Source organism: Macaca mulatta, chromosome 1, assembly GCF_049350105.2.
Source record: "Macaca mulatta isolate MMU2019108-1 chromosome 1, T2T-MMU8v2.0, whole genome shotgun sequence".
Classification (NCBI taxonomy): domain Eukaryota; kingdom Metazoa; phylum Chordata; class Mammalia; order Primates; family Cercopithecidae; genus Macaca; species Macaca mulatta.
Window position 1 is genome coordinate 43,499,844 of NC_133406.1, and position 27,989 is coordinate 43,527,832.

At 35.7% G+C, this 27,989-nt stretch overlaps 1 protein-coding gene across 3 annotated transcripts in view; it reads left to right on the plus strand.

Moving 5' to 3' along the window:
• Nucleotides 1-27,989, plus strand: part of HMCN1 (hemicentin 1) — a 455,102-nt gene that overhangs the window by 321,692 nt on the left and 105,421 nt on the right. For all 3 annotated transcript variants that reach the window (XM_015121897.3, XM_015121910.3, XM_028851450.2), the window contains 12 exons: nucleotides 431-712; nucleotides 3,913-4,080; nucleotides 8,625-8,738; nucleotides 9,280-9,366; nucleotides 11,878-12,069; nucleotides 14,495-14,668; nucleotides 16,328-16,441; nucleotides 17,267-17,412; nucleotides 21,356-21,506; nucleotides 23,038-23,232; nucleotides 24,704-24,817; nucleotides 27,776-27,963. In XM_015121897.3, the coding sequence (XP_014977383.3) occupies nucleotides 431-712; nucleotides 3,913-4,080; nucleotides 8,625-8,738; nucleotides 9,280-9,366; nucleotides 11,878-12,069; nucleotides 14,495-14,668; nucleotides 16,328-16,441; nucleotides 17,267-17,412; nucleotides 21,356-21,506; nucleotides 23,038-23,232; nucleotides 24,704-24,817; nucleotides 27,776-27,963 (1,925 nt within the window). The remainder of the gene's footprint in view (nucleotides 1-430; nucleotides 713-3,912; nucleotides 4,081-8,624; nucleotides 8,739-9,279; nucleotides 9,367-11,877; nucleotides 12,070-14,494; nucleotides 14,669-16,327; nucleotides 16,442-17,266; nucleotides 17,413-21,355; nucleotides 21,507-23,037; nucleotides 23,233-24,703; nucleotides 24,818-27,775; nucleotides 27,964-27,989) is intronic.

Consider the following 27,989-nt stretch of genomic DNA (forward strand, 5'->3'; position numbering starts at 1 on the left):
GTTTCCCAACAAGACTGAGAAACCATCTCAGCTTTTCCAACTCATACTGTAAAAGGGAGAAGGAAGAAAGGAGTTAATAACAGACATTGGGTTGTAAGCTAGGCTACTGTATCTGTTTTAAATGACTACTAGGAAGACTTACGTAAAGCAGGGCTACAAGTGATAAGTTCAAATATTTGTATAGCTTCTCAAAAGTGGGAAGTTAGTGAACTGTGTCAATAGCTTCATTTTAGGTATGAACCCACTTAAAACATTGGAGAAGAATTCCACCTCTCAGCATAACATCATGTCTGTTAGTCCTGGGTCTTTTCTTTAGTTGTTTATATTTTAACATAAAAATATATTTAAGTTTGGCTGATGAAAATTCCTATGTAAGACTTGAAACAAACATTTCCTATTTTGTTTCTTTTTATCTTCCTCCAACCCTCAGTTAGACCGACCATAACCAACAGTGGCAGCCACCCTACTGAAATTATTGTGACCCTAGGGAAGAGTATCTCCTTGGAATGTGAGGTGCAGGGTATTCCTCCACCAACAGTGAGTTGGATGAAAGATGGCCGCCCCTTGATCAAGGCAAAGGGAGTGGAAATACTGGATGAAGGTCACATCCTTCAGCTGAAGAACATTCATGTATCTGACACAGGCCGTTATGTGTGTGTTGCTGTGAATGTAGCAGGAATGACTGACAAAAAATATGACTTAAGTGTCCATGGTAAGTAGAAAGAAGCTCAATATGTTCATTTACTGGCTAATATAATCTAACATCCTGGATGGGAGATATAGGCCCCAAGTTATGAAAGTCATTTATTTATAATCCATCATTTTAAACATATATACCTTTTCCCCAGGTCAGTCTCATTTATCCTTCTATACCTGACCTCACATTATTTACCTTGCTGAAATAAGCACATATTAGATATTCTTTAAGGAAAGCACACAGTAAAGTAGAAAATTGTTGTCTTCAAATGCTTTTGGTCTGATGCTGTCCCAAGTAAAATCTCTATTTTATGTTTTCCAAATTAGCTGACTTAACTGGATTTGTATAAAGGTAAGTGCCTTAGAATTTACTGACTCATCATCAGTTAGACATGAGTTATACTGAAGTCAGCTTTAATATTCCAACTCTAATGAGTCATAAATGTCAATAAGAATAGAGCAAACATTGTAAAAGTGTTCCTATTTCTCCACATCCTCTCCAGCACCTGTTGTTTCCTGACTTTTTAATGATTGCCATTCTAACTGGTGTGAGATGGTATCTCATCGTGGTTTTGATTTGCATTTCTCTGATGGCCAGGGATGACGAGCATTTTTTCATGTGTCTGTTGGCTGTATGAATGTCTTCTTTTGAGAAATGTCTGTTCAAATGCTTTGCCCACTTTTTGATGGGGTTGTTTGTTTTTTTCTTGTAAATTTGTTTGAGTTCTTTGTAGGTTCTGGATGTTAGCCCTTTGTCAGATGAGTAGATTGCAAAAATTTTCTCCCATTCTGTAGGTTGCCTGTTCACTCTGATGGTAGTTTCTTTTGCTGTGCAGAAGCTCTTTAGTTTAATTAGATCCCATTTGTCAATTTTGGCTTTTGTTGCCATTGCTTTTGGTGTTTTAGACATGAAGTCCTTGCCCATGCCTATGTCCTGAATGGTATTACTTAGGTTTTCTTCTAGGGTTTTTATGGTATTAGGTCTAACATTTAAGTCTCTAATCCATCTTGAATTAATTTTCATATAAGGAGTAAGGAGAGGATGCAGTTTCAGCTTTCTACTTATGGCTAGCCAATTTTCCCAGCACCATTTATTAAATAGGGAATTCTGTCTTCATTTCTTGTTTTTGTCAGGTTTGTCAAAGATCAGATGGCTGTAGATGTGTGGTATTATTTCTGAGGGCTCTGTTCTGTTCCATTGGTCTATATCTCTGTTTTGGTACCAGTACCACACTGTTTTGGTTACTGTAGCCTTGTAGTATAGTTTGAAGTCAGGTAGCGTGATGCCTCCAGCTTTGTTCTTTTGACTTAGGATTGTCTTGGCAATGCGGGCTCTTTTTTGGTTCCATATGAACTTTAAAGCAGTTTTTTCCAATTCTGTGAAGAAAGTTGTTGGTAGCTTGATTGGGATGACATTGAATCTATGGTGGGATTGTAAACTAGTTCAACCATTGTGGAAAACAGTATGGCGATTCCTCAAGGATCTAGAACTAGAAATACCATATGACCCAGCCATCCCATTACTAGGAATATACCCAAAGGATTATAAATCATGCTACTATAAAGCCACATGCACACGTATGTTTATTGCAGCACTATTCACAATAGCAAAGACTTAGAATCAACCCAGATTTCCATCAGTGACAGACTGGATTAAGAAAATGTGGCACATACACACCATGGAATACTATGCAGCCATGAAAAAGGATGAGTTCATGTCCTTTGTAGGGACATAGATGCAGCTGGAAACCATCATTCTGAGCGAACTATCACAAGAACAGAAAGCCAAACACCGCATGTTCTCACTCATAGGTGGGAATTGAACAGTGAGATCTCTTGGGCACAGGAAGGGGAAACTCACACACCGGGGCCTATTGGTGGGGGGGAGGGATGGCATTGGGAGTTATACCTGATGTAAATGACGAGTTGATGGGTGCTGACGAGTTGATGGGTGCAGCACACCGACATGGCACATATATACCTATGTAACAAACCTGCATGTTGTTCACATGTACCCTAGAACTTAAAGTATAATAATAATAAAAAGAATAGACCAAACATACACATACATAGGGACAATGACTTAGATGTGTACATTTTGAACTATAATTTTTATAGCTATAGAAACAATGGTAAATTTAATGGACACAGATCTTGTAACTTGCCCTCAGTTAAGACACACATGAAGTTCAGTGTTAATATCCTGTAGTTTGCAGCCAATGTGTGTGCCAAAGCTATAGGAATCACAACACAAAAGGGAAGATGAATTAATCTTAAGTACTTTTTTGTTGGATTACTCTTAATTTTTAGGATTAGATGATTGATTTTTTTAGGAAATCTCTATATGTAGGTTATAAATCCGTATCACAAATTTGCAAGAAAAGATGAGTGATTCATATTCACAGTAGCAAAGACATACAATCAGCCTAGGTGCTGATTAATAAATGGTGGATTGGATAAAGAAAATATGGTACATATGCACCATGGAATACTACACAGCCAAAACTCATGTCCTTTGCAGCAACATGAATGTAGCTGGAGGCTATAATCATCAGTGAATTCATGGAGGAACGGAAAATCAGATGCCCCATATTCTCACTTATAAGTGGGAACTAAATATTGAGTACCCAAAGACATAAACATGGCAACAGTAGACACAGGGGACTATTGAAGGGGAAGGAGGAAAGGAGGCAGGGGTTCAAAAACTAACTCTTGGGTTCTATGCTTACCACCTAGGTGACAGGATCAATCATACCCCAAGCCTCAGCATCACAGAATATACCCATGTAACAAACCTGCACATGTATCCCCTTAGTCTAAAATGGAAGTTTAAATTGCAATTAAAAAAAAAGGGGGGGTGAGTGACTCATACAAAATCACTCACCACTATTGGAATAACAATATGAAAATAATTTACTGCTAAGATTGAGGAAGAAGTGACATTTTTACTTCCAGGAATATCTCTCTCTCTCTCTCTCTCTCTCTCTCTCTCTCTCTCTCTCTCTCTTTCTCACACACACACACACACACACACACACACACACACAGAACTGGTTGTTGTGATTGCTTATTTTGCTTACTGTTAATCAGAAAATGGAAGTCTTATTAACCATACACTGTTTAGGATTTGATGTTTGATATACAACATCAGGTATATCAAATGTATAGCAGGCAACTAATATTTCCATTCCCCATTTGTTTTATTTTGTCTTACAGCTCCTCCAAGCATCATAGGAAACCACAGGTCACCTGAAAATATCAGTGTGGTAGAAAAGAACTCAGTATCCTTGACTTGTGAAGCTTCTGGAATTCCCCTGCCTTCCATAACCTGGCTTAAAGATGGATGGCCTGTCAGCCTTAGCAATTCTGTGAGGATTCTCTCAGGTATTAGAAATTCTGGTAGCCTTATAATCTTGTAAGCTTCATGAGGCTACAATTTCTCCTTAATTTCAAGTTTCTCAGTGTTTTTATTGTTTTATTTTTTTTTAACCTAGCTGCTTACTATAATACTCACTAATCATATTAAGAAAAAAATATTTGAAAGGACGTAAGAAGCTATATGAAAATGGGAAATCTCCAAATATCTCTAGACCCCTTTTAAAAACAAATCTTGGCACTTGCTGATTACTTCAGTCATGGGATGTCAAAGCATTCATGCTACAATGAGCATCAACCAACTTGAAAAGAATTACAGGAAGTGCTGAAATTGAATCCAAAGTCTACAGTGAATCCTAGAATATAAAATACCTCTATATCCAAATATTAATATTTCAACATATTCATGACTAATCTCAGTTTACATTTCTAAAATGGGATAGTTTCCTATGAGCTAAGACTTTATTGTCAAGAGATATTGATCATATTCCTCATATAATTTTGTGGGAAAATCCAAATAGCTTGTCATTTGTGGATCAATATAAGCATAGAGAGAGATTTTTAAGGCAAGCCGCATAAATCTGCACTTGGCCCATTTTAGTAATGACTTGGATACAGACTAAGATAATCTTGCCAAGTGTTTGGTTAATAAAAAGCTTAGATACTTAGAAAAATACCTAATGTGTGATTGAAGGCTTCCAAATTCAAACACACCTCATGCTGGAGCTTTTGGGTTAAACCTAACAAGATGAAGGTTAAGTAAGGCTCGTGATGACCCTCTATATAATTACTAATTATGCTAGTTTATGATCTCTTTGCACTTACAGTCAAACCAGTGATGAGATTATGATGAAGTATAGCTTCAGCACTCTTAATATGAAAAGATGTCTGAATTGTGTTAGTTTCTCAGTATGCTTTAAAATACGATGTGATTATCCCGACAACAAATGCAATATTTTGCCACATCAATAAACTATATTTTCTCCAATAAGAAAAGCAGGAGATAATTTGCACTATAAACTTAGCAGAACTTATTAGAAAGACAAGAAGAAAGGCTTAATGACAGTATTTTCAGAGAAAAATATGATGGGAAATTATCACATAATGATTAATATATCTGTATTTAACCTGGAGAAATAAATTTTGTGGTGTATTTAGTATATAATCCAAAGTAAATTTAAATATTTGATGAGCCACGGTGTAGAAAGGATTATGTTGTTTTTTCCTAGTTCCAGAGGTTAAAAGTAATGTCAGTATATGGAAGATTCTAGGGACAGATTTGTATCTGAATATAAACAACTTAACAGATACTTAGCTTGCTTAAAGTCAAGATGAGCTACTTTACGTGGCAGTAAGCTCCCTTCACCTAAATGTGCTCAAAATTTACCACTACTGAAGGCATATTCAGAAAAGATTCTTTCCTAGTGCTGGAATTAAGTCTAAAAAACCTAAGTTCCACTTGTTTCTTCCCAATCTTGGTTTATAACTGATAGGAGCTTGACGAAGAATGTACATTGCTATTAACCACATTTATTGTCTATAATACTCACTATATTTATGACCTCAGACTAGTTACTTAACTTTGCTAACTTCAGTTTGATCACTTGTAAAGTGATAATAGTATTTGCTTCAGGGTTTTTGTAAGGATGAAATGAGATCTCTAAAACAGTTAACACAGCACTTGCTTCTATGGAAGCATCCAATACCTGTTTCTTGTTATTGTCATAGACAACCTGGTAAAAGGTTTGTGGTCTGTCTGTCCTGGGAAACTTTCCTATGTCCTTACTATGATGTTTTTACTTTGACAGGACTCTCAGTCTCTGTTGATCTTAAGAAATACATACTAATGCTGGGAGGTGGAGCTTGCAGTGAGCCAGTCACGCCATTCCACTCCAGCCTGTGCTACAGAGCGAGACTCTGTCTCAGAAAAAAAAAAAAAAGAAAAAAAGAAAAAGAAAATACACACACACACACACACATACATACACTAATGGCAAAGATTGTATTAATATGTGGTTACCAAAGCCTAAACGCATTATCTTCTTGGCTTGAAATTATATTTATCTTTCTGGCTTTTTAAAAAATGTTCAATTGCTAAGAAAGTAGAGACTCTTATTAAATATAGTAAGTGTAGCAGAGCTCCTGGAAGTGAAAAAGGCAAGCTAAAGTGATGTGCTCTAGTTTGTTACAAATTTACAGAAGTGGTGTTTTGGTTTTATCTATCTTTGTTGTGCTTGACTAGCAGCTGGAGATCCCTGAGTGAACACATGATAAGTATTTCACCTTGTGGTGCTGCCAAATGAGTTATTCAGTTTTACAATCTGAACATGTTGCGTTGTGCAATAGATAAATGAGAATCAAATGAATGGCATATGACTTGCTTGGTCTTCAGTCTCCTGTACATGCCTATTTCATTAATATTAGTCCTCCTGAGAATTTAAGTATAGCTTTTCTAAAAGCAGTACTTTGATGAAGACCCTATCATGGTTATGAAGTTATCTGCCAGAAACAGATAACTGCTATAAAAATTTAATAGGTACAAGAAACGTCTCCATATAATTTACTGTCAGAACCCATTTTTGGTTTTCACTGGATTAAGTGAGAAGGCCACAAAACCAAGAGAAAAGGAAGATCATGAAACTTATGAGGCTGAGGTTTGTAGAGCCAGCAGTGATTCATAAAAGTTGTATTGCTTTAGTATTCTCAACTGGAATCATATTATGATCTCACTAATCTGAAGTGGCAGTGAGTGCTTGAATCCTTCCCTAATTGACATAAGTTTTTAAAGCACTTTTACTTCTTAAGTAAACATAATTTCTGTTTACTAATTCAATTGGGGAAAAAAGGCTAGATTCAGGTAATTAGCTTTGTTTGTCTAAATAAGATACTACTAAGTTCACCTTTCAGTAGGTTGAGGATGGGAAAGTTGCTTATAGAAAAAGTTCAATGTCAGCTTGTGTTTACATAAACAGAAAACAGATTGAATACTCCTGGGAAACCAGACCCAGGTGAATATTTACATGAAAATTTCATGTTGACCATTACACTGTTTTTAGTTCAAATTCAGGGTGCTAAGCAAAAATATACCAGCTAGAAAATTATTACACAATCCAATAAATGAACTACTTCTTTTGTTGGACTTTACTCCTCAAATGGTGCCCAGGACTTTGTTCTCTCAGTGTCTCTTGGTTCTCCACAGGTTTTGTTTCATCTTATTTGTTGGCTCTTCTGCCTTTATCTTTAAGAGTTTCCCTCCAAATTACACCCCCAGTATATCAGAGTTTTACTTTCAGGCTACTTGCATTTCTTAGATGAATATTTCTTCAAACAAAATGTTACATAGATGTTCAAAGTACAAAAAGAAACAAAAGCAGTGTATCACTAGTGCGTGAAGTAACCCCATAACATTTTATATAAATGTAGGATTCCATGAAGCTCAATTGAAAACTGGTAGTCTTCATTCTCCTATCTTCCTTATATTAGGTTGGTGCAAAAGTAATTGTGGTTTTTGCCATTGAAAGTAATGGTAATGTATTGATGTCACCCAAATCTGGGTGTCTGGTCTGGTTATCTTTCTGACATTCCCATATTATATGTTCAATGGAAAACTAAGACTATTTTTCCAATCATCTGATCACAGTTGTCTTTCTAAGCACAAATTGGATCATGATCCCTGTTTGTTTATACACTCCATAGTCTTTCGTGAACACAATAAAATCTAAATTCCTTCGCACAGCATTCACAGGCCCACACAATCTGGCCGTACTCCATCAAGCCTCATCTCTTACCATTTTCTCCACCTGCTCTGCTTTTGGTACCACTTCTCACACCGACTTTCTACCTCTGTCTCTTCATTAGCATCCGTATTAGTCTGTTTTCATACGACTATAAAGAAATATTCGAGATTGAGTAATTTATAAAGGTGAGAGGTTTAATTGACTTACATTCTGCATGGCTGGGGAGGCCTCAGGAAACTTACAATCATGGCAGAAGGGGAAGCAGGCACCTTCTTCACAAGACGGCAGAAGAGAGAGTATGTGAAGGGAAGACCTGTCAAATGCTTATGAAACTATCAGATCTCATAGCAACTCACTCACTATCATGAGAACAGCATGGGGGAAACCATTCCCGTGATCCAGTCACCTCCCACCAAGTCCCTCCCTTGACATGTGGGGATTATGGGGATTACAATTCGAGATGACACTTGGGTGGGGTCACAGAGCCAAACCATATCAGCATCTCTCAACTCGTGTGTAAAGTATACTTACCTTTTAAGATCATATTCAAACATCACCTTCTCTGTGAAACAACATTTCTTGCTTGCTGTCATCTAACATTATTTTTTTAATCTATTGAACTAGAAGATTTTTCTGAGTTATTTTGTTTTATACAGGTTTAAAATGTGATTTTTGTAAAAGCTTGAAATAAATTCACTTTAAGGGCCTCTAAAGCGTACGGATTAAATTTTTACCTAAATTGAGCATCACTTGGATGGCTTATAAAGTTTCATTTTTCTTTTTAAGTCATCTTAAAAGGATGGTTTGCTTCTGCAGGAGGCAGGATGCTACGGCTGATGCAGACCAGAATGGAAGATGCTGGCCAATATACTTGTGTTGTAAGGAATGCAGCTGGTGAAGAAAGAAAAATCTTTGGACTTTCAGTATTAGGTACTTATATAGTTTGCAATATTAGGAAAAAACTTTAATTGCCTTAAATCCTGGAAGCAGAGTTAAAATTTATTTACCACTTGATCAGACCCTGGACTGTGACTCTTGGCAAGAATTCAATATTAGAATTGTTTGGAGGCAATCAGGCAATTGTTTGGAGGAATTAAAATGCCTGTTTTAATTCACAATTGCTCAACAATATTCTGAGAGGCTGAATGACTTGTTCAATGTGAATGCATATTAGAGTTATAGTAGAAGAAATAAAAGTCAAATAAATATTCCTGGTGATTTGTTGACATATTTTTATGCAGACTTTATAATTTACATTACAATAAAATTCATTATAATTGGATTTGTGACATACAACTTTAAAAGTAGACTTAATCAAAATAATATTATGACATTCTAGCAGTCAGATAATGAATGTGGATTGGGGGATTTGTTTTGAAGGTTATGACTTAATAAAACCATACATAAATACCTATAAAACAGCAACCTTGCTGTTAAGAGCTGTTATTTTGTTGTTGTTGTTGTTTTTCAGTACCACCTCATATTTTGGGTGAAAATACATTGGAAGATGTGAAGGTAAAAGAGAAACAGAGTGTTACGCTGACTTGTGAAGTGACAGGTATGGGGCTCAGCTCTCAGACTTTTGATGCTCCCCCCATTCGCTGATAGTCATTGTCTCCACTATATATCTTATTAAATTTTTAAAATATATTTAGGGGGTATAAGTGCAGTTTTGTTACATGGATATATTGAATACTGGTGAAGTCTCAGTGATGGTAAACATTACCCAAGTAGTGTGTATTTTACCTATTAGGTAATTTCTCATCTCTCAACCCCTCTCCCACCCCTGCACCCTTCCTTGTCCCCAAGGTCTATTATTTCACTCTTTGTGTGCTAAGTAATTTATACACATTACTTAGCTCCCATTTGTAAGTTAGAACATATGGTATTTGACTTTTTGTTTCTGAGTTACTCCAGTTAAGATAAAGGCCTCCACTTCCATTCATATTGCTGCAAAAGATATGATTTCATTCTTTTTATGGATAGGTAGCATTTCATGGTGTGTACATATATATATGTGTGTGTATACAGATACGTATCTTTGCTATTGTGAATAGTGCTATGGTAAACATACTAGTGAAGGTATCTTTTTGTTATGATTTATTTTCCTTTGGATAGATACTGAGTCCCACTATATATTATTAATCAGTTGAGAAAAAGTCCAGCTACTGGCATAATAATTGGCATTTGAAATTGAATTCTAGTTCAGTATAGCTGGCAGAAATGTAGGAGGAAACCTTTCAAATTCTGTGGAGACAAAAAGGAGATACCAACAAGAAAGGAAGAAAGAATGAGGGGCGGGGAGGAAGAAAGGGAGGGAGGGAGGAAGGGAAAGAAGAAAGAAAAAGAAGGAAGGAAGAAAGAAACGAACTGGTCTTTTCTTTCAGTTCAATAAATCATTCTTTTTTGAAAAATTATTCTGCTTCTACTTATATGTATGTTTATCTTGCCCTACCTTTTTAAATTTTTGTTTCCTTCCCTGTGTTTGTGCCTTCCTTTCCTTTTCCTGTTTACTTAAATTTCATTTCAAAGAAATGGGTAGGAGTTTTGGTGAAAGAATGGCATTATTTCATAGTGGGGATTTTCCAAGAACAATATTGTTACTTTTTGTTAGCATGTTTGAATATTACAAAGGGAATATAGACTAGGAAAAATAAAAATTCTAATACCAGTTTCACCATCTTTACCAGTAAATTGATTTCTTGCATATAATCAAAATAAACACATCTCTAAGAGCATATTTTCAAGGCTGTCTTTTTATTGTAGATGGCCTTGCAGTTTTAAAGTAACAATGAAAGTAGCCCATAACATTTTATGGAAAGCCAGAGTTTTAAGGAAGATTCAATGAGTTTCTTATTTCATTGTTTGTCTGCCTTATGTGAGCAATAAATTTAAATAAGCAGAGAGGGGAATGTTTCCATTTTAAGAAAAGCAGATATAAAGAGTGTGATATTACTTACCCTGTTAATTTTTTCCTAGAAATAATGTAGTAATTAACAACAGTTGCATAGATAACCATTGCCTAAATTTTATAAAATCCTGTCTTCAAGCTAGTATATCATCCTAGCCCTCTTTCCTAACATGACTTGCTTTTATGGTTTTAAAATTTTCAAAGAGTATTTGAATAACTTAAAGCTTAATATTTAACATAGATCTCATTTGAAAACAAAAATACAGGATCTCTTCCTAGAGGCGGTAAATATCAAAGAATGATTAATATATTTATATGTCTACTGATCTGTTCAATATTCTACCATCTGTCTATGATAGAATCCTGGTATGGACTCAAAATATCTGCTTGTTGAATTAAAGGTTTGCTTTTTTACAGCTTTTTATCAAAAATATAAAATCTTTTTAAAAATTTTTATATGAGGCTGGGTGCAGTGGCTCATGCCTGTAATCTCAGCACTTTGGGAGGCCAAGACGAGCAGATCACAAGGTCAGGAGATCGAGACTATCCTGGCTAACACGGTGAAACCCCGTCTCTACTAAAAATACAAAAAACTTAGCTGGATGTGGTGGTGGGCGCCTATAGTCCCAGCTACTCAGGAGGCTGAGGCAGGAGAATGGCGTGAACCCAGGAGGCAGAGCTTGCTGTGAGCCGAGATTGCACCACTGCACTCCAGCCTGGGTGACAGAGAGAGACTTTGTCTCAAAAAAAAAAAAAAATTATATGACTACAAAGGTGTTCATGAATAATACTTATAATAAAAATGAATGCTGCATTATTTTAAAACTGTACTATCAAAATGCTTAGTTGTAATAGTCTAAAAAATAGTATAAATTTAGTTATTTAGTTAAACATGAAGGTCAGTTTAGAATCATTTCACTTATAGATGAACACTAACATACATTTGAAAATGATTTATAATCTATACATATTTTTAAAGTCAGTACAATCTTATTATAAAATAAGTTAGTTTGCATAGTTATTTTTAAGTGAATGGATACTGCAGTGTTTTACATGTGGGATATGTAGGAAGACAAATGAGTGAAAACCTCCTCTTTCGAAGTTTATGCATTGTACACATGTCACTATTAGCCGACTCTCAGAAATGGCTTTTTACAGGGAATCCAGTGCCAGAAATTACATGGCACAAAGATGGGCAGCTCCTCCAAGAAGATGAAGCCCATCACATTATGTCTGGTGGCCGTTTTCTTCAAATTACCAATGCCCAGGTGTCACACACTGGAAGATATACATGTTTGGCTTCTAGTCCAGCTGGCGACAAGAGCAGGAGCTTCAGTCTTAATGTATTTGGTAGGCGTGGGCTTTTCTTCATATCTTAAAGAATCTGACTTGACTGTAGGCTACATTTTTCTTTTCTTTCTCTGTTCAAATAATGTTTCCATCATAGAATTTCCTCGTGGAAGGAGGACCAGTGCTTGTGTACATTTACTATTTTTCCTGAATTAATTTATAAATTCATTTGTCGTGTATGGAGTACCTACTATGTTCTAGGCACAGTGTTTTGTGCTAGGGACACAACTCTGAATAAGGTAGACTAATCAGTAGTAAAGGATAAAGATATGTTGGTCAAAGAGAAGCTGGTAAACAGTGATTGGGTCTCAACCTGAGATATTCTATCCTTTTTTTTGTGAGACTTTGCCATTATTGAAAATGGCCATATTATAGTCTTTGTGGACTAAGAGTGATAAAATAACTGTATGTTGATATATTCAGTTCTTATGTCTCAGGAAAGACATTAAAATAGATTTTTAACTTGTGCTCACTTTTTGAAATTTGTACCACTTAAATTTATTGTATTAGATTCCTAGTATCAAATAATTCTACTAAAATCAACTGACCTATATGTGAGAATGAAAATTTATATAGTTGTTTGTTTTTATAGTTATTGGTAATACCACTTAAGGAGTACAAAGATACTACCATAGATAGAAACTTCTCATATTGAACACAGGCCTCAAGGAGCTCATAGTCTAATTAAGTAGCAGAGATATATGTGCAAGAAAAATTAAATCAAAATACCAGATACTGTATAAGTGTCAATATTGTATTGTGTATAAGTGTATAAATTGATAATTATAAATGTCATAAGTGTATAAGTGTATAAATTGACATACAGTATCTGGTATTATATATATGTTCATTCATTCATTCATTTATTCATTCGTTCATTCATTGAAGACTGAGGGGTCTAGATCTGAATCAAAGCCCTTCTCCACCAACTTCATAAAGTAGAGGCTATTTAAGTGCATGTGTTTGCAACTTCCAATCTACCCAGCCAAAAATTCAGTGCCTTTACCCTTTCTTTTCTCAGAGGATAAATTATCCTTCTTGTTCACAGTTACTCCTTGCACTTACACCCTCCACCCTGTATCTTTCCACCGTCTGCCTTACTTGCAGCTTCACCATCTACTGTCTCCACCACTTCATATTTTAACCATGCCCAGATATCTATACTTGCTGTCCTACTGAAAACAGGCTTTGTCTGACACTACTCTGGCAAGCACTTCCCTTTTGCTAGGTCCAGCAAATATCTTGCAGTCCCAATTTTAATGTTTTGTACATTTTGATCTCTTTTTCCTTCACAATGTTCTTTCCCAGTTATCCTTGCATATCTTTGTTTGCTCCCTTTCTCTGCCCTTTATGGAAGCTTGAGCCACCTCTTAAATACTGGGTTCCCTGGTGTTCTGTCCTTACTTCACTACTCGTGTTACTCTAGATATTCTCTTCAAGTAATAGAATTCATTCCCAGATGTTTAATCATCTTTTATACACAAGAAACTTTTAAAAATGTATACCTGTAACCCAGATCTTTCTTGCAATGTTTGAATTCCTATATAGAGTTACTTGTTGGGCATTTCCACCTGAAATTCCCATAAGCACTTAAAATACAAGATATTCAGAACTGAACAAACTATTTTCCCTTCCTAAATGATCAAATCTTTCTACATTTTATATTTTTATGTTACTTCTCTGCAGTTTAGTTCCTAAGCAAGCAAACCGGAAGTTATATTTGACTTCAGTTTCCTTTAGCCCCCAGTTTCCATAATCAAGTCCTGTCAGTAATGCCCTAAGTCTTTCTTTACTTTCTCCTTCTACTTTATACCTTCCTTTAATGCTCTAGTTCAGTTCCTCATTATCTTTTATAAAACAAAGTACCTGTCTCAGTTATCCTTGCTTCCAATATTGATCCACTTCAGTTCATCCTCTTGATATACCCTGCTTGCCCCTCATTGCTTACAATTTAATACTACCATGCTCCCAATATGTTCCCTCTTACTAGTCTCTCTGCTTTCACCTGGTAACTACCACTGATCATTTAAGGTTCACTTTAAATCCTCTTCCTCCTTTAAGAGGCCTTCTCTAATGAGACTCTTCACACCACATACCTCAAACTGGACTGAATGCTAACTCATTTCCAAAAAAAACCTCCATTTACCTTGCACCAACATTCCCATTATTGTCCTTAATATATTATGTTCTTTTATGTGTTATAGTTCCTTTTTTATGTGTCATCTCCTCCATTACCCTATGAGTTTTTTGAGGGGTCACTCTCTTTTGTGTATAATAATAATAATAATCATCATCATCATCATCATTTGTTTTCTGTAACTGCTAGGGAATGACATTATACAAATACATATAATGGAAATTTAGAAATGCACAAATATACAAATTTCTACATATATTTCTTCAATCAAATTCTCATCTTTTTCAGTATCTCCTACAATTGCTGGTGTAGGTAGTGATGGCAGTCCTGAAGATGTCACCGTCATCCTTAACAGCCCCACATCTTTGGTCTGTGAAGCTTATTCGTATCCTCCAGCTACCATCACCTGGTTTAAGGATGGCACTCCTTTAGAGTCTAACCGAAATATTCGTATTCTTCCAGGTAATTCATTTGCTTCACATGCCCAAGGTGCATCTGTGTCATCCACTATTCTAGAAAAGCAGAATCATTAGTTACTTTTCATAACAACACCTGTTTTGTTGGTCGTGTTATGTTCTGTGCAGCCTGGTTCCTAATAGGCCACAGGCCGGTACCAGTCCATGGCTTGGGGATTGGGACCCCTGCTGTAAAGTACTGAAAATTACTTTTTAAAAGATCAGAAAAATACCTAAGTTAAAAGGCAAATAAATAAATGCCACAAAGTAATTAACTGCTAAAATATATTATAATGTGAATGCCGAAAAGGGTAGAAATTCACTCGTGATTAAATATTAACTCTCCTTCAAAGTTCAGTTCAAAGTGAGAGAATTTGTTCCTCTTTACCGCATGGAAATAGATAATGCAAACAGAAAGAAAAAGGATTATTGCTGGCTTTAAGAGACTGACAGTCTTATGTTGAGGAGAGGTAATATGTGCAAAGAGTTGATTAAGAATATGAATCTGTGAAAAATCATGGATTCTGAGTAGTCAGGTATGGTAAATAGGGAGTGAGTTTTATAACAATTCAAATGAAGAAGCTGGGTGCCGTGGCTCACGCCTGTAATCCCAGCACTTTGGGAGGCCGAGGCGGGCGGATCACGAGGTCAGGAGATCGAGACCATCCTGGCTAACACAGTGAAATGCTATCCCTACTAAAAAAAATACAAAAAATTGGCCGGGCATGGTGGCACATGCCTGTAGTCCCAGCTACTCAGGAGGTTGAGGCAGGAGAATCTCTTGAACCCGGGAGGCAGAGGTTGCAGTAAGCCGAGATCGCACCACTGCACTCCAGGCTGGGAGACAGAGCAAAACTCAGTCTCAAAAAAAAAAGGAAGAAAAAAATAAAGAAAACTGACTTCAAATGAAGAAATGGCCACTGTGGGCTGAAGTGGTCAGAAAAAGCTTTGTTGCTTAGTCAGAACTTGATGAGACTTTAAAGAAAATTCTAGAATTTAGTTGACTGGAAATGAGTTAGGAGAGGTTTCAGATCCATCAGGGTAACCAGGGTGGGAAAAGTACAAAGTGAGAATGGCCTAGCCCTGTGCAATAGAATTCTCACCCACTCCCCGAAACTTGATAGAAATATTGTGTGTACGTATGTTGGCGGAGGGGCAGGAAATAAGATCAGCAAGAAAAGCTGGAGTCATGTTTTGAATGCCTGAAATAAGAATTAAGAGTTTTTACTTTATATATTGGTCAATTGAGAACGATTGAAAATGTTTAAGGAGGACAGTACCAAAATAAAAACTTTGCTTCAGCACAATTAATTTCTCCTGTAGGCTAGGTAGATCAGAGGAAAAGATGATTACGGCAGAAACCTATTTATGAAGAGGATAAAAGACCTTATGAAGGACCTTAGCTGGAGTGGTGTACAAAGGCATGGCAGGTGCAAATGACCATGAGAGTCATCACCACAGAGCACCACTGGGGACTCAGCAGCTGTCCTCAGATACCATGCAATCCCCATCAGTATTGTAATTTATCTTACATCATATGTCCATCACAGAATTGTCATATGTAAGAAGAAATATGTTAACAAGAAGACGTAAACCCCCGATAGCCTGTGTGTACTCCGCTGTCACTGTGATTTTAGAGATTCTTTGATGTTCCGTGATTTTACAGGAGGCAGAACTCTGCAGATCCTCAATGCACAGAAGGACAATGCTGGAAGATACTCTTGTGTAGCCACGAATGAGGCTGGAGAAATGATAAAGCACTATGAAGTGAAAGTGTACAGTAAGTTCTGAAAGAATACTATGTTTCATAGCTTCTCCATTTTTCTCTTTCAATCCTGTTTTTCATTGTGGGTTCATAATTATTTATACTCATCATTAAAGACTTGTTTGTACAGCTTACTTTATTAAGGATGGAAGTTGAATTAAGCATTGTGTCTATGGCCTCAATTGCTTAAAGATGTGAAGAGCCCACTAAATCTGCTCATTACTCTCTTGTTGGAGACTTTGTCAGTGGCATTTCTTTAAGTTTCTCTGTTTTTCCTTCTGAATTACCCTCTGGGTTGAGGTATAGTACTTTCATGTACAAAACTGTTGTTAGACGCATATGTTCTAATCAACAGCCCAAGATGAGATCATTAGTGATTTTGAGCTATTCCAATGTACATTGACCTATAAATAAAAGGCAAAGCTAACACTGCCATTAATAGGACTCATATTTCAGGATTTTGCTTTTGTGTTTGTAAAGGAAGAGTATCTTTCTGATTATCTTTTGTTCTTTGACTTGGTTCCCTTAATGACCAATAAAATACATTTTATGGATCATGTTCAGACTATGTCTGTGGAACTGGAACAAATGAGGCTAACTGTTCTGTAAAGGACATTAGCTTTATTGGCAGTATTATAATGATAAAGGGAGAAAGATTTCCCATTCCATCTTGCATTTGAACACTCTTTTATGTTAACTTAGATACTTAATGAAAGATCAGCATAGAATGCCTCTGTTATTTCCTTGTTTTCTTGATAAGTAATCCTCAGTGTGATTTCTGTGGTATTCCATGTATTGAAAATAACCAATGTCTAACTCTTTAATATTTATTTTACGCAGTCCCACCCATAATCAATAAAGGGGACCTTTGGGGGCCAGGTCTTTCCCCTAAAGAAGTGAAGATCAAAGTAAACAACACTCTGACCTTGGAATGTGAAGCTTATGCAATTCCTTCTGCCTCCCTCAGCTGGTACAAGGATGGACAGGCCAGTCACAACTTTATCATTTGCTAATGATTTCTTAAAGACTAAAATAGTCAATTGAAAAGAAATAATAAAATAGACACAGGTGACTCAGAGAATCACTGTGATCTTAAAACTAGCAAATTCCATGCTCCTAGAATCTAAAACTGAAAAAAAAAACCCAACCAACCTGAATGATGTTCAACAATTTTAGCATTATTCCATCACTGGAAAGTCTGCACAATTATTTTTGTATATATTAGCAGTTTTCTATAAAAATCTGGCCACCCTCACACTGGAGAATTTAGGGAAACCAGGTTTTTGTTTTGTTTTGTTTTGTTTTGTTTTTTGCTGTTGTTATTTTGCAGTTTTACAGAATAAGTAAACTTGGTAAAGAACCAACACATAAATGGTGCTATCCCAGGTGAGAATGACAGGTATAACATGGGTACTAAATTTACTAAAGTTACTCAGATATTCTTTAAGTATCTTTAACTCTTTTACAAAAGGTATATTTTTAAATATTCCAAAATAAAGAAAAAAAACTAAAAGAGATGATGACGTTCCCAGTACAGTTAACTGGGAACAGAGAAGCTTTAAATAAAAGATCGTTCAATTCTGTAATCTGGTTTTCAGACCACACATCCTTATTTCTCATTCAACTTATATTCTTCCGTGCGTGTTTTAAAGATATATGTGCTGTTGATCTTAGACCAAAATAGATTTTTAAGCAGCTGTTAACACCGTACTTAATACAGATGTGAAACAGCTAAGCTGCTGTTCATTCTGTTTTACACATAATCAACCAAATGGTCAAATTCCAGTTGTAGAAGTTCACATCATAATCATGATTTAAGATGCAAGAAAGATAAAGCTTTATTTTTTCAGATCTCAGATGGATTTTGCAATCCTGGCAGCTAGAAAAAAAGTCATCTCTTATAAAATAAGCAAGTTTCATCTGGAAGCCATTACAAAAGGGAAAATATAGAATTCCCACTATGCTCTGTTTATAGTTTCTTTTCTGACTACAAGCACACTTCATAGTACAATATCGATTCTTTATGAATTTACTTGGAAACAAATAATCCTTTCTCCTTTGAAATATTATTTTATTTTTAATCTTTTCTAAAGTTGTTTCATTCCTTATAGTTACGACATATGCTCACGTGTACACGAACACATACACACATTAAAAACTGGATAAAGACTAAAAGTGCACAGGAAATTAGGCATTTTTGTCTTATTTTTGAAAATTTCATTATAAATAGCTAAATTACAGCTTCAAGTTCAGGCTTCGAAATTGACCCAATTATGATGCTTTACACTGCTAGATTTTTTAGAGTTTGCAATTGGTCTCCTAGAATGTGAACAAAAAAGTACTATTTTAAAATTTATTTTCCATATTCATTCTCCTGTTATTTCAGTCTTCAGATAAGCAACACTACTTAAGTAGTGTTTTCAAGAAAACAAACACAAAATATATTGACAGACATTAAAAACTGGACAAAGTATGGCCACATTAAGTTTTGAAAGAATCTTGAGTTTTATTTATTCATACCCTGAAGTTTTTCTTTTAGCAAAGGAAATTTAAATTATGCTACTTTTATAGATAAGTGATACAATGTTAATAATGATTAATTGCATTCTGAATTATTTGTTGAGCATCTACTATTTGTCAGACACTGTTTTAGATGCAGGAATATAGCTATGAAAGAAACAGACACAAAGTTCTACTCATGTGAAGTTTAGGAAGGCGAAAACTAAACCAAACCAATAAAGACATAATGTGTCAGGTGGGACAGGTATCATGGAGAAAACTCAATATGAGAGAAGGAAACCAAGAGTGAAGAGTGTGATGTCTTACTTAAATAGAGAAGACCTCACTGATAATGTGACATTTAAACAGAAACCCAAAGAAAGTGAAGGAAGCAGACATAAAATAATAGAGGGCAAAATATTCCAAAGTAGAGAGCATAGCAAGGGCAAAGGCCCTGAGGCATTTAGGCTGAAGTGCAGTGATTGATGGGAATAGAAGATGTGAGCAGAAGACTAATGGAGAGCCGGATCATGACACCCCGTGTGCCAGTTGGTCTTTATTCTGATGGAAAGCCAACTGGGAAATTTTGAACACAAGAATGATATGACATAATCTGACTTAAGGTTTTAAGCAGATTGCATTTCTTTCTGTACTTGGAGAATAAAGGTCCAATTATGAAGTTATTGCAATGGTTATTGCAATTGCATCTCCACCAAAAGAGTGATGGTTGTTGCTTGGACCAAGGTGGTAGAAGGATGTGTGGGATGTGTAGGAAGGAGATTAAAGATAAGTCCAAGATAAGTGAGAGTAGATAGAGAAGAGGTCTAAGGATTAAGCCTCAGGGTACTCCTTTAAAGGTTAGGGAGTGTAGTGTCCCAAAAGATAAGTGAAAAAGGTACTTCAAAATGAACACAAGTTAAACTGTGTTAAATGATACTGATCAGGTAAAATAAGTACTTAGAATTTTCCAACAAATTTAGCAACATGAATGTCATTGGTGACCTTGACAAAGTCTTTTTGATCAAGAAGAAAGAGTGAAAGTCTGATTGTAACATATCAAGAAATGATGGAAGGAAAAAACTGAAGGAAAGTAATTGGAGAACACAAGTGTAGAAAACATTTTTAAGTCATTTGGCTACAAAGTGCAGTGGAAAATGTAGAGGTGGGCTGTAGCAAGAGAGGTTTTTGTTTTTGTTTTTGTTTTAGGTTGAAATCATCCAGTGGAAAGAAACAAGTTAATGATGATGTAGGTGAGAGAAACGCAGTTGCTGGAGGGATGTCCTTGAGTAGACCAGCAAATTCTCAGAATGGGCAGAAACTGATTTTAACCAGTTCAGGTTTTGCCAGGGGAGTAAAATAAAGGGAGAGGAGTCAAGGGAGTTGAGAGTTTATACAAGGAATGATTATCATGACCGAACTTCTCTGGGTAAGAAGGGAAGAGAGGTTAGGAGGAGACTGAGTGACAGTGAAAATATTGCAAGATCAATGGATTGTGGGGCTCCCATGGGATTAAAAAAGAAAAAAAAACTTAGAGAAAATTAGTAATAATAGAAAATTAGGAAGTGGTAGTCAGCAGATGAGAGCTTGAAAGTGAGATTATGAAGGAGCGCAGTTATTGGTAATTATAAGGTCTAGGTATGACTCTCCTATTTAGTGGCTGAGAAAGGGTGAGGGACAAGAAAATTAAAAGAAGGAGATCAAGGAGGTAAGAGAACACAGCATTGGAATCACCAAGAATTATGAGAAGAGTATCATTAGAAGGAATGACACTGAGCCTGGAGCTAAAATTTTCAATGAATGAGGGGGAATTTAGTATAAATGAAAATGTTGAGAAGATGGGAAATATTCTATTAACTATATGTAATGTTATTGATAATACATCATAATACAAATATATGTAAGTTAATATCCTATTTTATAGTAATAATTTCAATAAAACATAAATATCTTTAGGTTAAAATTTTTTATTTATAAAGTAATAATGTTTCGAATAAAAAATAATTTAGGTCAAATCAGATTATACTAATGTGCTCAATCTTTCATAAAGAAATTCTAACCTTTTCTACAAAATTATAAAAGACATGCTTTTTAAATATTACATGAGATCAGTGAAAAATATTTTCCAACATGAATACATGTGGTAACTAAGAACACATATTTATCATAAAAAATGTATAAATGCATCATGCACAAATGCCTGGTACAAATATAAACTATAACTGTGGCAATTTTCAATAAATAAAAATTTGATTAGTCAAAAACAATGAGTTTAATCAAAGTAAATCAATTATTTTGATTAAACTATTGTGAATGTTCTGCATACAATTTTATTTTCATTTATTTAAAAAATCACAAAAACTATCAATTGCATGGCCTCTTAGAGGATTCATTATAGCACTTAATGCTAACATTGTTATAATTGAATCACAGCCCCTTAAATCCGATGATCATGTTAATATTGCTGCGAATGGACACACACTTCAAATAAAGGAGGCTCAAATATCAGACACTGGACGATATACTTGTGTAGCATCTAACATTGCAGGTGAAGATGAGTTGGATTTTGATGTGAATATACAAGGTAATACTAATATGCTTATTGTATATAATGTAATTTATATGATCTTTCAAAGTAAAAGAAAAGAGATTTGACTTATTTTAAACAGTGTTTTTTTTCTGTTAACAATATAAATTCATGATTGAAAATTTAGACTTGGGAATTAAAGAAGGAAATAATCCCATCATTCAGGATTGCCCCTGTTATTTTTATGTGTTTCCTTCTTGTATTTTAAAATATATACTTGTTTTACAAAGTTGGGGTCACATAATATAGATTTCTGTGTTGCATTAGCATTCCCTTAATTTTATATCGTGAAGTTTTAAAAACAGCATTTACATGAAAGGCAGGAAAGTAGTACAGTATGGAATTCAGAGTAATAAAAAACTATCTGTCCACTACCAGGCATATTATCTGGGTGATGAAATAATATGTACACCAAACCCCCACAACATGCAATTTACCCACATAAACCAGCACATGTACCCTGTGAACATAAAATGAAAGTTGGAAGAAATAAATAAGTAAATGTAAAAATAAAAACAAGCAAACAACAAAACAAAACAGACTTGGAATTGAATGATGATTATGGCTTCTAAAAGCTTTGTGACTTGGTAAAGTAACCTAAATTTTAAGACTGTTTCCTCAGTTTTAACATGACTGTCTTGTAGAATTTCAGCGAATACTAAATGAGATAAAGTATATAAAGCTCTTAGCAAAATGATTGAGAAATGATACCTGCTATTATTATTGTTTATGTTGTTACTGTTGATGTTGCTATATTTGACATGATTTGTAATAATTATGTCTTTCACCAGTTGAATATCCAAAAACTATTTAACCAGACTCCTACTGTTGAATGTCTGGGTTGTTTATAAGCTTTCACCACTCATAAATAATACTGCACTGAACATCTTTATACATAAAACTTTTGGACATCTTTTATTTTTCATAATTTTCTAAGAATGGAAATTTTAGGTTAAATGTTATGTACTTTTTTCTGTGATAAATTTTATGTTATGCACTCTTTTAATGCTTTTGATGTGCAGGCAAATTGCCTTCCATAAACTTCATACTTGTAACCAGAAAAGTATGAAAATTCCTATTATTTTTGTTAATGGAATTTTTAATCCTGATTGCATAATTTCTTTTGCCTTCTTAGTAAGCCAAATCACTGTGAAATGCTCTCAATTGAGCCAGTATTTTTTAATGGTTTCTCAAAATTAGTCTTTCCTGCTGTGTATCATTTAGCAATGCTCCTTTCTGAGAGTGAGCCCCTTTATTGTCTAAGTGCCAGAGCCCTTTAACAGGGAGAGCAAAGCATGAGAACAGCATTCTGAGCCTCATATTTCTTGTTCTTCCACATGAGAACCAGCTCTGACTTTCGTCTACTACTTTTTTGGCTAAGGACTAGAGTTGGTAATGGTGTCAGTACTTGAAATTATTTTCACATTGTCTAATCTATTGCTTTTACAAATCACTCTGGTGAAAACACATCCAAGATCTTTGTTTAAGCATTCATATGTGACTGACATTTAATGCGTTTCCTCCATAGTTCCTCCAAGTTTTCAGAAACTCTGGGAAATAGGAAACATGCTAGATACCGGCAGGAGTGGCGAAGCCAAAGATGTGATCATCAACAATCCCATTTCTCTTTACTGTGAGACAAATGCTGCTCCCCCTCCTACACTGACATGGTACAAAGATGGCCACCCTCTGACCTCAAGTGATAAAGTATTGATTTTGCCAGGTAAAGATTGCTACCAAAAGGGTGAAAAGCTGACTCTCTGCCAAATGTGTTTCCTCTCATGTATTAGATGAATTAAATTGGTTGAGTCTCTGGCCAAGTAATTTAACTGGCAGGCTGCTGAATGCCGCTGGCATCCACATAGCTTCAATCTAGAATAAATAGTCTTGGTTGAGAATTAGACAATAGAAGAGCACAGCTTAGTAAACTTTTCAGATCTACTACACATCACTCTATCAACACAACAAAGTCCTTTGGCTTCCTTGTGCCTCCATTTCTCCATTAGTGCAATAAGATAATCAGTTTGGTTTATATATATTATTAACATAAATGCTAATATATATTTACAGATCACTACTACTCAGTTTATTAAATGCACCTAACATAAATAGGGAAGAATATTAGTTTCAAATATTTAAATTGTTACCTGGTTTATTGATAGCAAAGATGTTTAAACTGTTATGGAGTAATATTTTCAAGGCTTCTATTTAATTTTAACAAGCATTCAAATATACAGGGCTTGTCAAAATTCATCAGATTGTACACTTTCGGTCAGTGCATTAAGTAATTGAATGTACATTTGACCTCAATTAAATAAAAGATATCCTGAAAATAAAAATGAAAAGAGACTAAGTAGACATGGCAACTCTAATATGTGATTCTAAATTAGATCTGGGTTTGGGCAAAATGGCTGTAAAAAACATTATTGCAACAATAATGAAATATGATTATGGACTGTGGATTCAATAGTAGTTTTGATTTTAAATTTTCTGTTTTTAATCGTAACACGGTTATATAAGGGATTACCCTTGCTGTTATGAAATACGGATTTATGAGTATTTTAGGGGTGAAAGGGCACCATGTCTCCAACTTACTCTTGAATGGTTCAGAAAAAGATTATATACATATGACAGAGAGAGATAAAGCAAATGGAGTGAAATATAAATAGTGAACATGAGTAAAAGTCTTTACATAATTATTGCAACTTTTCTCTAAATTTGAAATTATGTCTACATGACGTTTAAAAATACACAGCTATCCTCATAAGAACGTATGTAAAATAGTACACTTTATACTTTTACATCTTTGGATATTGCTTTCTCAAACAAGTACTTGCAGCAAATGGTGTAAACTTATATTAAAAGTGTTCAAAACAATAAAAGCAAGAAGTTACTACATAGTAACATTGCCTAGGAAACATGATGAAGCACATAGAGTAGCAGTCTCCCTTCTAGGAAAATCTACATGAGCTATTCATTTCTCAGGAGATCCGATTCAAATGTTGGGTCACTTTTTAATAATGCAGTGTTTGTTGTAAAAGTGGTATCTGAGATTAAAACTGAACCATTGGATGAAACAGGAACCTTGAAAGAAAATGTAAGGCAGTCATTAGACCAGAAAATTTGTATCTTTGTTTATGGCTTGTGTTCACTCTAAGGTTAGAGAAGTAAACATAGTGGGGTATTATTTTCAGGAGGGCGAGTGTTGCAGATTCCTCGGGCTAAAGTAGAAGATGCTGGGAGATACACATGTGTGGCTGTTAATGAGGCTGGAGAAGATTCCCTTCAGTATGATGTCCGTGTACTCGGTGAGTTTTTCTTTTGTTTATTGTTCATTCTTTTACTGAAAAGTATTTTTGAGGAACTAATGTTTGCAGGATGTTACACTAAGCACTTTGAGACTATAAAGATAACCAGAAACTGATAGTTCTCCGAAGGAGGTAATTATCTTCTACATATTGACAGCACATTAGTCAGGACTCTTGAAGTATTAAGAAACAAACTGACTTAAATGAAAAAAAAAAAAAAAAAAAGAATTAATAGACTTATGAATCAGGAAAGTCCCAAAACAGAGCTGGCTACAGTCATGTCTGACTTCTGTCGTTCAAAAAAGGTCAACAGACTTTACCTGTCTCTTGACTCTGCTTTTCTTTATTCATGTCACTCTTAGGGAGGGGGATCTCCTTGGATAGCAAGGTGGCCTCTAGCAGCTCTAGGCTTGCATCCTGCTAGTTCCACATTCAAATGAAAGGTTTTTCTCCTAGTATTTACAACTGAAGCCCTGGAATTGAATTTCCATGGTTTTCATTGGCCAAGTGTGAATCACTTATCCATCCAGAGCCAATTACAGAGAGCAAGAGGTTGCAATGTTCTGATTGATAAGGTATAGTTCATGTGTTCATCCTTGAACCAGATCACCATCTGAATACATGAACAGAGAGTTGAAGAAGTATTGTTCCCGTAAGGGAAAAGATAAGTGACATAACAGTTAACATAGATTTTAAAGTTCATGAGAGAGTTACAAGGAAAAGAGAGATGACAATTAAAAATCAGTGCTGACGATGTCAAGGACACTGAAGGAATATCTTGGACCACCTGGCCTAACTTGACCTTGTCAGATTCACAACTATGCCATATGTCCTGCTTGGGGTCAGCTTCCAGCCCCAGCTCTAGTTGTGTTTAGCAGCTCTCTCAGCAGCAGCTTTCTCACACTAGCTCTCTTACACTGTCCGCCTTTATCTTGGCTTTTTGCTCCACCTCTGTGGCTCCTCTCAGCAGCCAGCTCCCATGCATAGCTGTATGGCTGGCCTGCAAGGCCAGCTCTCTCTTGCAGTGTTAGCAGCTTAACTCTTTCTCTCTGGGGATGAGCTGGTTCCTGCCTGCCTTAAAGGAGCCTGACTCTCCCTTACAGTGGTCAGTAGTCTCTCTCTCTCTGGGCGCATGCAAGCCATGTCAAGCCATGCTATGCCATGCCAAACCGAGCCCTGAGCACAGTGCCACAGGGCAGCTATACCTTCTATAGACAATAGTGGCTCAGAGCCAAGTATGAACTTACACAAACACTTGTATAACAAGTGGAGGTGTGTGCCCGCACATCAATCCCGCTGTGTCATGCAGGCCTGGATGTCTGCCTCCACCTATTCCTTGACCAAACACATCCATGTACCTTACAGACCTAAATTTGGAAAGAGTTTAATTTAGGGTGAGTAGAAGGAGTTGATAATATAGGTAGGGAAACACTGCGATTCAGTGAAATTGAAATGAAACTATGGGATTGGATGGTCAAGGGTAGATGTTCATGCCTCAGGCTGTTATTTTCAATTAGGAAGTTAGCGAACAAGTTGGAGATGAGTTTAGAAGGTAGAACAAAGAAAGAACAACTAACTGACCCCCAAATTCTGAATTAGGGCTGTTTCATGTTCTGCTGCTCACCTCCTAGGTGCATGGACGGCCACTGAGAACAATTCTGAGTGGTATAACCCAACTGGTAGGGTGTGGCAGCTAGAGCAGGTGGAAGCAAAGAGCTGAGGTGGGGGGCCTCTGCATGTCAGTGCCTGAATCTCCTACCCCTCCTAATGCTTCAGCTCTTGATTAGTTTTCTTGATGTTGGGTAGTGATAGTCTCATTTAATCTAAAACTCAAGTTTATTATTTATTAATCTGCAGTTCAAATTATATATTTTACATTATCTGAAGCATAGTAAAATCAATCATGTAGCTTTGAATGTGAAAGTATGCATTCAAAATAACATTAAAATTCTATTATGTGCTTTGTGGCATTGAGTATTTTCTTTACAGACTTTCAGTTTAGTTGTTGGAAACCCAGATACCATAAGATAGCATCTACATCAAACTTGAAGTCTTTACTGATTGCTAAAGATAAGGCATATTTTTTAAGTGGGAGAAAAATAACCAAGCTTTCAAAACAAAAATGATTATTTATTTTAAAAATCAATTTCTACTTTTACCAAGGCAGTCAACATGTGTCCCTAGTTCATTTAACATTTTCATTTTTGAAATTCTATGGGTAACATGATTTTTCATAACTAATGTGTAGCTGGATTATACAGTATTATTTTAAGCAAGAATGAACACATGTAGAAAAATCTAGAGTGAGACTTCTCAAACTTTAGCATACATAAAGATCACCTGGAAAGCTTGTTAAGACAGATTTATTGGCCCTTCCTCAGAGATGCCTATTGAAGTTAGTTGGCGCCCAAGAATTTGCATTTTTAATCAAACTCCCAGGCGATGCTGATGCTGATACCACCAGTGCTGAAGCTGGGAAACACACTTTGAATCGCCCAGGCAATTCCATTCCGAATAAGGCCAAATCTGAACATTTCAAATACACTTTAAAGGGTATAATTTATCTGTCCCCTCTGGATAACCATATAGACTTAAATATCTATTTATACAGATGCTTCTTATATGTATGCTTGAAAACCCAGAAGGTGTAGTGGGAGGGGCTGAGAGAGAAGTAAAAGATATATTGGAGAAGAATTGAGATTGGGCTAAATGGGAATGATACAATCTGAGGGATTAGTCTAGCATAAGTGAAGAGAGGGAAGAGAATAAACTCAAATTCAAATACTGTTTTCACCACCCCAATTTATTAGTATAAAATGTTACCCGGGGATCATGGTTTCTCCTTCAAGTTTTGCTTCTCTATTATTATACCAAACTTTTTAAAGCTGTCAGAAAATTAGAATAATTTAGAAAAGACTGTTGCCCATTTTTTATACCTTTGTTACAATCCTTTGTTAGTGCCACCAATTATCAAGGGAGCAAATAGTGATCTCCCTGCAGAGGTCACCGTGCTGGTGAACAAGAGTGCACTGATGGAGTGTTTATCCAGTGGTAGCCCAGCGCCAAGGAATTCCTGGCAGAAAGATGGACAGCCCTTGCTAGAAGATGACCATCATAAATTTCTATCTAATGGACGAATTCTGCAGGTAAAAGTAAAGATCTAATTTTAAAA